Source organism: Babylonia areolata, chromosome 5 (assembly GCF_041734735.1).
Source record: "Babylonia areolata isolate BAREFJ2019XMU chromosome 5, ASM4173473v1, whole genome shotgun sequence".
Taxonomy (NCBI): Eukaryota; Metazoa; Mollusca; class Gastropoda; order Neogastropoda; family Buccinidae; genus Babylonia; species Babylonia areolata.
Window position 1 is genome coordinate 5,404,062 of NC_134880.1, and position 13,155 is coordinate 5,417,216.

General features: G+C 44.5%; 2 protein-coding genes across 2 annotated transcripts in view; one reads left to right on the top strand and one right to left on the bottom strand.

The window, feature by feature from the left end:
• Positions 1-9,101, top strand: part of LOC143281888 (thrombospondin type-1 domain-containing protein 4-like) — a 333,059-nt gene extending 323,958 nt beyond the window's left edge. Inside the window, 3 exon segments of the mRNA XM_076587162.1 lie at positions 1,107-1,446; positions 2,621-4,134; positions 4,166-9,101. Coding sequence (XP_076443277.1) covers positions 1,107-1,446; positions 2,621-3,039 — 759 coding nt within the window. The 3' untranslated portion in view covers positions 3,040-4,134; positions 4,166-9,101.
• A 3,301-nt stretch (positions 9,102-12,402) lies between these two features.
• LOC143282326 (DIS3-like exonuclease 1) overlaps positions 12,403-13,155 on the bottom strand; it is a 44,200-nt gene continuing 43,447 nt past the window's right edge. Inside the window, exon 25 of the transcript XR_013055235.1 lies at positions 12,403-12,942. The gene's annotated coding sequence lies outside the window, so the exon portion shown is untranslated. The remainder of the gene's footprint in view (positions 12,943-13,155) is intronic.

Consider the following 13,155-nt stretch of genomic DNA (forward strand, 5'->3'; position numbering starts at 1 on the left):
ACTCTTCGTCTGCATTTTAATCACAAGCCACCAGAACATCGTCTGGGAACAAACAACAGCTGTGTACATCAACTCAGCGTGCAAGTGTTTCCTCTTTCTCCTCTCTCCAGCAGTGTTCCAAATCTTTCTCTCTCCTCTCCTCTCCCCAACAGTGTTCCAAATCTTTCTCCTCTCCCCCACAGTGTTCCAAATCTTTCTCTCTCCTCTCCTCTCCCCCACAGTGTTCCAAATCTTTCTCCTCTCCCCCACAGTGTTCCAAATCTTTCTCTCTCCCCCACAGTGTTCCAAATCTTTCTCCTCTCCCCAACAGTGTTCCAAATCTTTCTCTCTCCCCCACAGTGTTCCAAATCTTTCTCCTCTCCCCAACAGTGTTCCAAATCTTTCTCCTCTCCCCAACAGTGTTCCAAATCTTTCTCCTCTTCCCCACAGTGTTCCAAATCTTTCTCTCTCCCTCACAGTGTTCCAAATCTTTCTCTCTCCTCTCCCCCACAGTGTTCCAAATCTTTCTCCTCTCCCCCACAGTGTTCCAAATCTTTCTCTCTCCCCCACAGTGTTCCAAATCTTTCTCTCTCCCTCACAGTGTTCCAAATCTTTCTCTCTCCTCTCCCCCACAGTGTTCCAAATCTTTCTCTCTCCTCTCCCCCACAGTGTTCCAAATCTTTCTCCTCTCCCCAACAGTGTTCCAAATCTTTCTCCTCTCCCCCACAGTGTTCCAAATCTTTCTCTCTCCCCCACAGTGTTCCAAATCTTTCTCCTCTCCCCAACAGTGTTCCAAATCTTTCTCCTCTCCCCCACAGTGTTCCAAATCTTTCTCTCTCCTCTCCTCTCCCCCACAGTGTTCCAAATCTTTCTCTCTCCTCTCCTCTCCCCCACAGTGTTCCAAATCTTTCTCCTCTCCTCTCCCCAACAGTGTTCCAAATCTTTCTCCTCTCCCCCACAGTGTTCCAGTGTTCCAAATCTTTCTCCTCTCCCCAACAGTGTTCCAAATCTTTCTCCTCTCCCCAACAGTGTTCCAAATCTTTCTCCTCTCCCCCACAGTGTTCCAAATCTTTCTCTCTCCTCTCCTCTCCCCCACAGTGTTCCAAATCTTTCTCTCTCCCCCACAGTGTTCCAAGTCGTGCGGCACGGGCGCCAAGACCCGGGAGGTGAAGTGCCTCAACTCCTCCCTCCAGCCCAGCATGGACTGCAGGGCCAAGCGGAGGCCCCAGGAACGCCGCCCCTGCAACACGCAGTCCTGCCACAACCACACCCTCCCCCTTCCCAACGACTACGACAAGCGGCCGCAGAAGCCGGTGGTGCAGGAGGCGTCTCCACGGAGCTACCAGGAGAGCACCAGCCCCAACACCTCCTTCCAGCACTATCACCGGGGTGGGGCGCGACCTCCACAGGCCATGGCCCTCCAGGCGTCGGCCCCGGCTGAGATCAGTGTGAAGGAGGATGTGCGAAGTATGAGGCTTGTCTTTGTGTCGTTGTTGTTGTTGTTGTTTATGGTGTGATTCTGTTCTCAAAAGCAAGAGGTTGTGCGTAGTATGTGGCTTGTTTTGCTGTTGTTGTTTGTTTGTTTGTTTGTAATGTGATTCTGTTCTGGATAGTCCACCCTGATCACTGGATAGTCCATGCGGATCACTGGTGAACACTGGATCACAAAGCCAAGCCAAAGCCCAATTGATTCTACCACGATGCCACACAGATAGTGGACATTGATTACAAACATCGTGGAAACTCCTCAGATATTTACCTTTCCTGTGGCGGACATACATCTATAGGTGGCCCAGAGAAATGTTGAACACACTGTAAATTTAACATTCATATATCTAACACACATTCTGTGGAAGTATATTACATACAGTAAGCTTTTTGGGTGGATTTTACTACCAAAAACGTTCTGCCAGAGACAACTATCTTCATTGCCATGGATTCTTTCACGTGTGCTGAGAGCATGCTGCACACAGGACCTCGATTTATTGTTTCACCCGCCGAATGACTAGCGTCCAGAGCACCCCTCCAGCTCTGGAAGTAGAAGGGAGACTTCCGGCAAGTTGCCCGCAGATTATCGCCCTTACCTGTCGAATTCTCAAAGGGTTACCACTGCACTCAATTATCATCATCATCGTTATCACAGGGTTACCACTGCACTCAATCATCATCATCATCGTTATCACAGGGTTACCACTGCACACAATGATCATCATCATCGTTATCACAGGGTTACCACTGCACTCAATTATCATCATCGTTATCACAGGTTTACCACTGCACACAATTATCATCATTATCGTTGTCACAGGGTTACCACTGCACTCAATTATCATCATCGTTATCACAGGTTTACCACTGCACACAATGATGATCATCATCGTTATCACAGGGTTACCACTGCACTCAATTATCATCGTTACCACTGCACACAATTATCATCATTATCGTTGTCACAGGGTTACCACTGCACTCAATTATCATCATCGTTATCACAGGGTTACCACTGCACTCAATTATCATCATCGTCGTTGTCACAGGGTTACCACTGCACACAATGATCACCATCATCGTTATCACAGGTTTACCACTGCACTCAATTATCATCATCGTCGTTGTCATGAACACTGTTGCTGTGTGCCAGGTGCCTTGGGGGACGACGCAGCGCACGATCGCCACAACCACCACAGGCCAAGCCATCAGTCTCACCACCGTCGTCGTCATCACCAACATCATCACCAAGTCACCACCGCCGACACTCCTGACCCAACCATGGGCGTCAGTGACACCCCCAAGCAGACCCTCGCCGCGGAAGCAGCAGACAGCAACGGCCACCGAACGCCCACAGCCACCACCCCCACTACCACCACCACCACCACCACCAAGGTGTCAGAGCAACAGACACCCCCCACCACCACCCCCACCACTTCCGGACCCGGGGACTCTCAGTGTACGGACAAACCCAACGGGAGGTGGTGTATGTTCGTTAGCCAGGCGCGTCTGTGCGGCTACCACCACTACAAGAAACGCTGCTGTCAAACGTGCAGCAAGTACCACCACTGATTCCCTTCCCCCTCCCCTCCTCCCCCTGCAAACGTCCCCAGTCTGCATCGATAAGTACGAGTGGCTAAGAGAAAAGAAAGACAGCGCGATTCCTGCCCCCCTGCGATTCCAAGCTACAGGCTGGCGGGTTGGTTGTGGCACTTCTTGTGTGGTCCATGCTGGTACGTGTATGAAGAGAGAGAGAGAGAGAGAGAGAGAGAGAGAGAGAGAGAGAGAGAGAGAGGTTGTGTTATTTTGGGGGGAAGGTCAGCTACTGACATGACCGCCGCTTGGTGAAGAAGTAGAGGCGTTAAACTGCTACTGGGAGATGAGACTGGTGATGTGTGCGCACAAAAGGTAGTCAAGTCAGTCACCGGGCAGGTGATGGTGTCAAGGTTTAAAGTTTTCTAGTCCCATGTCGGCTGCAGGCAGGCACCGGATCTGGTTTTGCTGCCCACGAGACGAACAAATAGTGAGCGCAGAGGGTGACAGAGAACAAGCCAGCACGTACGATGAATGAACGAAAACAACAAAAATATCCCCTCCCCCCCCACCCCCCCCCCCCCCCCCCCCCCCCAAAAAAAAAAAAAAAAATCCCATAAAACGCTGGCCTGATGTGAGCAGAGGACACAACTGGTATACCTGTACGGACTGGGGTGTCAGAGAGAAAACAGGTGTGGGCAGAGCCAGGCAGGGTACCACGTTGCTTCCCCTCGCCCCCGCCCCCACACCTCCACCCATCCTCAATACCTGGAGGTAGCCAGGTGTGATGGATAGTTTGATATGGGCAAAGGTGAGGTAGCCAGGTGTGATGGATAGTTTGAGATGGGCAAAGTTGAGGTAGCCAGGTGTGATGGATAATTTGAGATGGGCAAAGTTGAGGTAGCCAGGTGTGATGGATAGTTTGAGATGGGCAAAGTTGAGGTAGCCAGGTGTGATGGATAGTTTGAGATGGGCAAAGTTGAGGTAGCCAGGTGTGATGGATAGTTTGAGATGGGCAAAGGTGACAAGAAAGGTGACATTGGCAAAGGTAAGATGGGCAAGGTGAGTTAAGGAAGATGAGATAGCTACGTGAGATAAGCAGCAAGGTGAAATTGGCATGGTGATATGGGGAAGGTGAGATGGACAGAAGTGAAATGTGGGCAAGGTGAGATATAGGCCAGGTGAGATAGGGTGAGGTAGGCGTGGTGAGATATGGGAAGATGATGAGACAGGTGAGGTGAGATAGGCAAGGGGAGATAAGCATCAAGGTGAGACTGGCCGTGGTATTTCAAGTTCTTTCCCCCTCCTCCCTCCCACCACCAGTGTTACCCCCACCCACCCCCACCCCCACCCCGCTTGTTTGGGTTTTTTTGCCTGTCACAGAGTTGATGATGTGTCTTGTTGTGTATTATCAGCTGTAGGTTTGTTACTGAATCATGACACCAGTGATGACTATTATTAGCCTTTGCTGACGTGTTTGACGATCACCAGTCTGATCACTTTTCCTGCCTGCATACATTTCAGGAGAGAACGGTCGTGATGAATGAAAGGGCTCAGGTCTGTAAACAGGCACTGGTAAACAAGCATGTTTGGACAGTTGATAAACCACAGCTGACTGTGGGGGTAGGTAGGCAGGCTCTCAAAGCCTGGAATGAACTGTGTGTTGAGTTTATGTGTAGATCATGCATTGGTTCCATTTTTTTTTTCTTTTTTTCTTTTTGAGGGGAGGTAGGGGCTAGATGTGGTGTGTAGTATATATGGATCAGTGTGCATGCTTTGATATCTCCGTGAAACTGAAAACAAAACCGTCAGTCTCGCACTGCTTTGTCAAACAGTCGGGTTTTTCACAGACAGGTTGTTGTTGGTCAATTGTGCAGTGTTTGTCTGGCTGTTAGGAATAAAAAAAAAAAGAACATACATGCAGAAAAAACATTACAGAACGCCATTGCGGTGTTTTACATGAAAACTCCACAAACACACTTCAGTACCACAAAGCATATATCTGTGATGTTTGTTGGGGTTTTTTTTTCAATATTTTAGCATGCAAAATATGTGGTGATTACTTCAGAAGAAAGAAAAAAGAAAAGAAAGAAACAGACATACAATGATTAACCATATAATAAAAAGTCTAACATTACAGAGAGGGAAGTGGTTGAGGCAGACATGCTTATAACACACGGCCAGTTTAGGGTGTTGTGGTTTTTTTTTCTTAATCAAATGTCAGTAGAATGTTCCATTCAGTGATAAACACTGAGATGACTGCTGATACTTAAAAGATCTGAACAGGAAATAAGATGTGAGGCTGAAGGTGCTTGAAACCAACTGGAAAACAACCATTTCAATACCTTTAAATCTGAATAAATAATTATACAAAAAACAACAACACATAAACAAGCTCTTAAAAAATAACTACGTGAAGGTAATAAACAGCCTACCACTTTTTGTCATCGTTCTCACTGATCTATCCCTGAGACACAACACCTGATACCCTCTCCATTTGTTCGGTTTCACCCACCTGTCCGTACAGCTCCCGGACTCCCCTCCCACCTGTTTATCTATTTACTGGATTAGATGATAAGCATTCAACTTTGAGAATTAATACTTCTAGATGTCTACAACTATCAATATACTTCTAGATGTCTACAATCATCAGTATACTTCTAGGTGTCTACAATTATCAATATACTTCTAGATGTCTACAATCATCAGTATACTTCTAGGTGTCTACAATTATCAGTATACTTCTAGATGTCTACAATCATCAGTATACTTCTAGGTGTCTACAATTATCAATATACTTCTAGATGTCTACAATCATCAGTATACTTCTAGGTGTCTACAATTATCAATATACTTCTAGATGTCTACAATCATCAGTATACTTCTAGGTGTCTACAATTATCAATATACTTCTAGATGTCTACAATCATCAGTATACTTCTAGGTGTCTACAATTATCAATATACTTCTAGATGTCTACAATCATCAGTATGTGTGGAGAGGACGTTTAAACAGAATACCTTGCACTGATCATCACTGGAGAGATTCTGTTGTCACACAGACTGGCACAAAGTGACTTGGACTTGGTTCCATGAGCAAAATCAGCAGTGCCAAGTCTGCTCAGCATTCAGCAATGTACCTGCCTCAACATTAATTCCACACACTTGGAAGCATTCTTAATGCAGAGCAACCTCAGGGCTGCTAAGATCGCCGATACTACCCATCCGTGGTTCAGTTCATGAGGATAGTGTTGGTCTGCATGAGCACGACACAGTGCTGAGAACAAGAAAAGAGTACAACTGTTTTGGGGAGGGAAGGGGGCTGGGAGGGGGGTAGGGGGGTGGGGGTGGGCAGGGTAATGCTTTTCCATATATATACATATATAGTCTTATATCCCATTGTTGAAATACTGTATTGGTGTACACAAACCCAGTAAATTGTATGTGGCTTGTGTGATTTCATCTGTTCCGTTTCTTTAGGAGACAAAAACTGTAATGTAATGTATTTTATGAACTGGGTTTCTTAGTCCAACCCAGAAATTAAAAAAAAAATCAATAGAAATCATCCTGTAGGCCTTTTGATATTTATGACATGAACTGACACAGCCAATTTATCAGGTCAATATGAGTTGTACTTTCGTTTTTGTAGTCAAGTTGTATATTTGGTGTAGAATCATGTTGGCTTTAGCTGTTGTTGTAAATGAATGTCGATGGTGAGAGTGTGGATTAATTAGTAATTGATATGTCGCTCTGTATTTTTCAAGAGGTATGCCAATGTATGCTTTTTGTACTTATTCTGATAATAGCAAAGTGTTTGTTGTGTGTGCCATTGTTGTTTTGTGAGGACTGGAGTGTGGTTTTGCTGGGGTTGGTATGACTGAACCTGTTGCTGTTGAGTTGAGTCCCTTGCTTCTCACTTGGCCACAAAACATTGCTACCTCCCATTCACCCCATTACTCATTTTCTGAATGAGCGAGTATTGCATTGCATTGCATTGCATTGTATTGTGTTGCATTGCATTGCATTGTATTGCATTGTACTGTATTGTGTTGTGTTGTATCATATTGTATTAAGCTTTGTCACAACAGATTTCTCTGTGTGAAATTCAGGATGCTCTAGTTACAGTGCAGTGCCACACATTTCTTCTCTGCTTTTTTCTCTGCCAACAAGTGTATTTGTCTTCCTATCTTTCTGTTCTGTGGCTTGAACACATTTTTCTCTAGAAGGTTTGTGCTGGGATGTAGGTGAGGAAATCTGGCAAAACTACTTTTCAGATATTGAAAAGAAAACATGCACTCAGCAATTTTCAGATAATTATTATACATTTACCACAGGGTGCTTTTTCTGCATTCTCAAACAGTCTCCCCCCACCACCTCCCCCAACCCCCAATGAACTTCACTTCAACAAATATTGGCCACAAAAACATCGCCTTCCCCCCTTTCTTTACCTTTCAATATTCATTTGAGGCAAAAAACGACAAACACAACGTTTCGTGATGTGCATCTTACACTTTTAAAACAATTTGACCCCTCCCCTGAACACACACACACACACACACACACACTCACTCTCTCACACACTCACTCACAGTCACACTCACACCCCTCCATCCATCCATCCCAGATACAACCCTATGCGAAAGCAAATCTGGTCCACAAAACTATGTTCCTCAAAGCTGATGACCGGGAAACATGGCAACGTACATTGGCTGAAATGACATCAGTGACTGTGTGGTGTGGGTCAGAAGTGCAGGTACTAATTATTGTGTACTTGTCAATGAAGTGACTGATTCTGATGATCAAAAATAAAGCAAACCCAAGATGGAAATGTCTTAACACAGAGCAGCGACTGACATCCTGACCTCTAACCTCTGATCTCTGTGAGGTGACAGCCCTTCACTGATATCCTGACCTTTAACCTCTGTCTTACCTCAGTGAGGTGACAGCCCTTCACTGACATTCTGACCTGTAAGCTCTGTCTTACCTCAGTGAGGTGACAGCCCTTCAGACATCCTGACCTGTAACCTCTGTCTTATCTCTGTGAGGTGACAGCCCTTCACTGACATCCTGACCTGTAAGCTCTGTCTGATCACAGTGAGGTGACAGCCCTTCACTGACATCCTGACCTGTAAGCTCTGTCTTACCTCAGTGAGGTGACAGCCCTTCACTGACATCCTAACCTGTAACCTCTGTCTTATCTCTGTGAGGTGACAGCCCTTCACTGACATCCTGACCTGTAAGCTCTGTCTGATCACAGTGAGGTGACAGCTCTTCACTGACATCATGACCTGTAAGCTCTGTCTTATCTCTGTGAGGTGACCGCCCTTCACTGACATCCTGACCTGTAAGCTCTGTCTGATCACAGTGAGGTGACAGCTCTTCACTGACATCATGACCTGTAAGCTCTGTCTTATCACAGTGAGGTGACAGCCCTTCACTGACATCCTGACCTGTAGGCTGTGTCTGATCACAGTGAAGTGACAGCTCTTCATTGACACCCTGACCTGTAAGCTCTGTCTGATCACAGTGAGGTGGCAGCCCTTCACTGACATCCTGACCTGTAAGCTGTCTTATCACAGCGAAGTGACAGCCCTTCACTGACATCCTGACCTGTAAGTTCTGTCTGATCACAGTGAGGTGACAGCCATTCACTGACATCCTGACCTGTAAGCTCTGTCTGATCTCAGTGAGGTGACAGCCCTTCACTGACATCCTGACCTGTATGCTGTCTTATCACAGCGAAGTGACAACCCTTCACTGACATCCTGACCTGTAAGCTCTGTCTGATCGCAGTGAGGTGACAGCCCTTCACTGACATCCTGACCTGTAAGCTCTGTCTTACCTCAGTGAGGTGACAGCTCTCACTGATGAGCACAACTGTCAGCAGCAGTAAAGGGGTTAAATAAATTCTTTTTTCTTTTCTTTTTTCCTTCCCTCCTCTTCTTTTTCTCTGTCGTCTTGCTTTGCTGCATGCTAGACCCAACAGCTGCCTGTGAAGGAAGTAACTGTCCCTGGTTGGTTGGTTGTATTTCAGTCATGAAGCAGTCACTGAAACTGCTACAATGTGCTTGTGAGAGAGACAGAGAGAAAGACCGAGAGAGAGAGAGACAGACAGAGCGAGAGAGAGAGAGAGACAGCCCAGACCAAAGTACCCCCATGTTTGTTTGTTTCTCAAACAATTCCGGAGGACCTGCATGTAAATGGTTCTCTCACTTGTGGACTATAACATGCCTGAATATGTGTTTGGTGTACATTAGAGCAAGGCACAGACTGGAAGGTGCTTATGGCTGTATATACATAAATGAATTAAAAAAAAAAAAGAAAAGAAAAAAAAAGCCTACCAAACTCCAGCCTGGAATTTCAGTGAATGAGTGGAAGGATGAATTTGCCGATCATACAGTGTATGTGTTCAAAATCAACGGCACACAACCACACACACATGCAACACACAATCAACTGGTTGTACACATTCACACACAGTCATTTCTAACAGTTATAGGTTCAATGACCACACACACACACACACACACACACAACATACACACACATTTCAACACACACACATTTCAACCAGTCACAGATTTAGTTATCTTCCATTCTCAAAAACACAGCAAAAATAAAAGACATTCAACATAAACTTTCCTGAGACAATATTACTCTTGAAATGGAAAATATTAATCAGCAGAGCATGAAACTGATGGCATATTGAAATGAAAATCAATACGTATTGTCCTTTGTATTCATCACACACACACACACACACACACATGCACACACTATCAATTTAGTAGAAACCACATCATGCACAGTTCCATTCTTTAAGTCAAGCAAAAAACAATCACAAAATAGACAGACAAATCAGTAAACAATTCCTGGCTATTTCACTAACATTATCAACAGCCCAGAACCAGCAGGTCCCAGCAGGAAATAAACAAGTACGTACATACCCCCTCACACACACAGACACCAGCAGAAAATAACAAAGGGTCATTAACCAATATGAAAACAAAAGTACTTATTCATCAATGTAAGACTTGTACACCAGAGTAAGCTGCCTGTTATCTCAGCAGTATGGACTTTTTTTTCCCCCATCCTTTAACCTGTTACTTTTCAGCAACGAAACACTGAATATGAATCATGCCTGAAACTGACAGAAAACAACGACCTTCAGCAATATTCTAGCAGATGGAATTTGTGAGTGTTCAGAGTACAAGAGGACCGGGGAGAGACAGCAGAAGACTGCTTCAGCAAAGTGTGTCAGATCTTCACGGAGTCTGTGGGTGTGCACACCACTCCAGGGCACACTGAGGTGGCCCACAGAGCAGGACAACTCAGCAGTGCCAAGCCTCGACCCATCCTGGTGCTGTTTTTCAACAGGCAGAAGAGGGACCAGCTCATGAGCAGCAGAAGAAAACCGTTAAACCGGTTACTTTTCACCAATGAAACAATGGATGTGGATCGTACATTAAACTATCCAGCTTATCCAGTTACCCTCAATAAAACATTTGTTCATTTGTTCCTTTGCCTTCGTTCCAGTTAATCATCCAAATGTTATCACACAGATAATCATCCAAATGTTATCACACAGATAATCATCCAAATGTTTTGGAGGAGTCTCCTGTTGGACCGACGGATGAGTAGGCAGGTAGGCTTATCTGTCGGTGTGTGTCCTCATATGGGAGAAGAGGCCGATTCTGGATGCGCAGCACTTCCCACAGGTGTTGCAAGGGAAAACGTCTCCAGAAGTTGAGCCCTGCTTCCTTCGCTCACGCTTCTCCTTAATGGCCAGCATTCTCTTGTTTCCAAACGTCTTTATACCACTAGAGCAGTCCTCCAGCGAGACCAGTCAAATGTTATCACACAGTTAATCATCCAAATGTTATCACACAAACAAGGCACTTTAGCTGGAAACGCCCTTCCTCTGCTCATGATTCACGGAAAGTCTTTACAAATTTCAAATCCGATGACAGGTGGAAGGTTTGCATGGAAGCAAAACTCTTTCATTCTGTCTTGCAATGTGCAGGGCTTTTCATCAAGACATGTATGTTAGTAAGCACAACCACACCCACTATTTTGCAGACACATAATACACAGATCCATTCTTCAAGTTCAGCAGAAAAAAAAAACAAAAAAAAAAAAACCAACAACCCAAAAAAGCTTATGTCCCTTGCATGAATACTTGTATGCAGCACAGACGAGAACTGCCACTTAGGTGGGAAAAATCCTTTCAGGGTTGGGTTTTTAAAACTTCATTATTTCACTCTGAATTTGAATTCAGGTGGAACATTTTGCAGCTGTGCTTTATCATTCACTGAAACATGTACATTGTTTGTATCAGTAATGAAGAGTGCCAAATATTATGACTTCTACAAACCCATTTCTTTTTCTTTTTTAAAGACTTACATGAGCTTAGAAAAGGCATGTCATTCATTCTACAAATTCTTAAAAACTTGTACAAACCCTGTTTCCCTAAAACCCCAGCAAAAAAGCTGTCAGACACAGAATCCCAATACAGAAGTCACATCCTGTCACATTAAAACATGTCACACTCACATCCTGACACATTAAAACATGTCATACTCACATCCTGACACATTAAAACATGTCACACTCACATGCTGACATATTAAAACATGACACACTCACATCCTGACACATTAAAACATGTCACACTCACATCCTGACACATTAAAACTGTCACTCACATCCTGACATTAAAACTGTCACACTCACACCCTGACACATTAAAACATGCCACACTCACATCCTGTCACACTCACATCCTGACACATTAAAACATGTCACACTCACATCCTGACACAATAAAACATGTCACACTCACATCCTGACACATTAAAACATGCCACACTCACATCCTGACACATTAAAACATGCCACACTCACATCCTGACACATTAAAACATGTCACACTCACATCCTGACATATTAAAACTGACACACTCACATCCTGACACATTAAAACATGCCACACTCACATCCTGACACATTAAAACATGTCACACTCACATCCTGACACAATAAAACATGTCACACTCACATCCTGACACAATAAAACATGTCACACTCACATCCTAACACAATAAAACATGTCACACTCACATCCTGACACATTAAAACATGCCACACTCACATCCTGACACATTAAAACTGTCACACTCACATCATGTCACACTCACATCCTGACACATTAAAACATGTCACACTCACACCTGACACATTAAAACATGTCACACTCACACCCTGACACATTAAAACATGCCACACTCACATCCTGTTACACTCACATCCTGACACATTAAAACATGTCACACTCACTTAAAAATGCCACACTCACATCCTAACACAATAAAACATGTCACACTCACTTAAAAATGCCACACTCACATCCTAACACAATAAAACATGTCACACTCACATCCTAACACAATAAAACATGTCACACTCACATCATGTCACAATAAAACATGTCACACTCACATCATGTCACAATAAAACATGTCACACTCACATCCTGTCACAATAAAACATGTCACACTCACATCCTAACACAATAAAACATGTCACACTCACATCATGTCACAATAAAACATGTCACACTCACATCCTGACACAATAAAACATGTCACACTCACATCCTGACACAATAAAACTGTCACACTCACATCCTGACACAATAAAACTGTCACACTCACACCTGACATATTAAAACATGTCACACTCACATCCTGATGCAATGAATCCTGTCGCACTCATATCTCGATACAATAAACCATCACATTCACATCCTGACACAATAAAACCTGTCACAGGCAGCCACCCCCCAGATGCAATAAAATCACACTACCACAGCCCATGTCCATCACACCTCTCACACTCACATCAGATACAGGCCACACACAACCACACCCCATGTCCATAACATCTCTCACACTCACATCAGATACAGGCCACACACAACCACATCTCATGTTCATAACACCTCTCACACTCACATCAGATACAGACCACATAACCACAGCCTATGTCCATAACACCACTCACACTCACATCAGATACAAACCACATAACCACACCCCATGTCCATAACACCACTCACACTCACATCAGATACAGACCACACACAACCACACCCCAT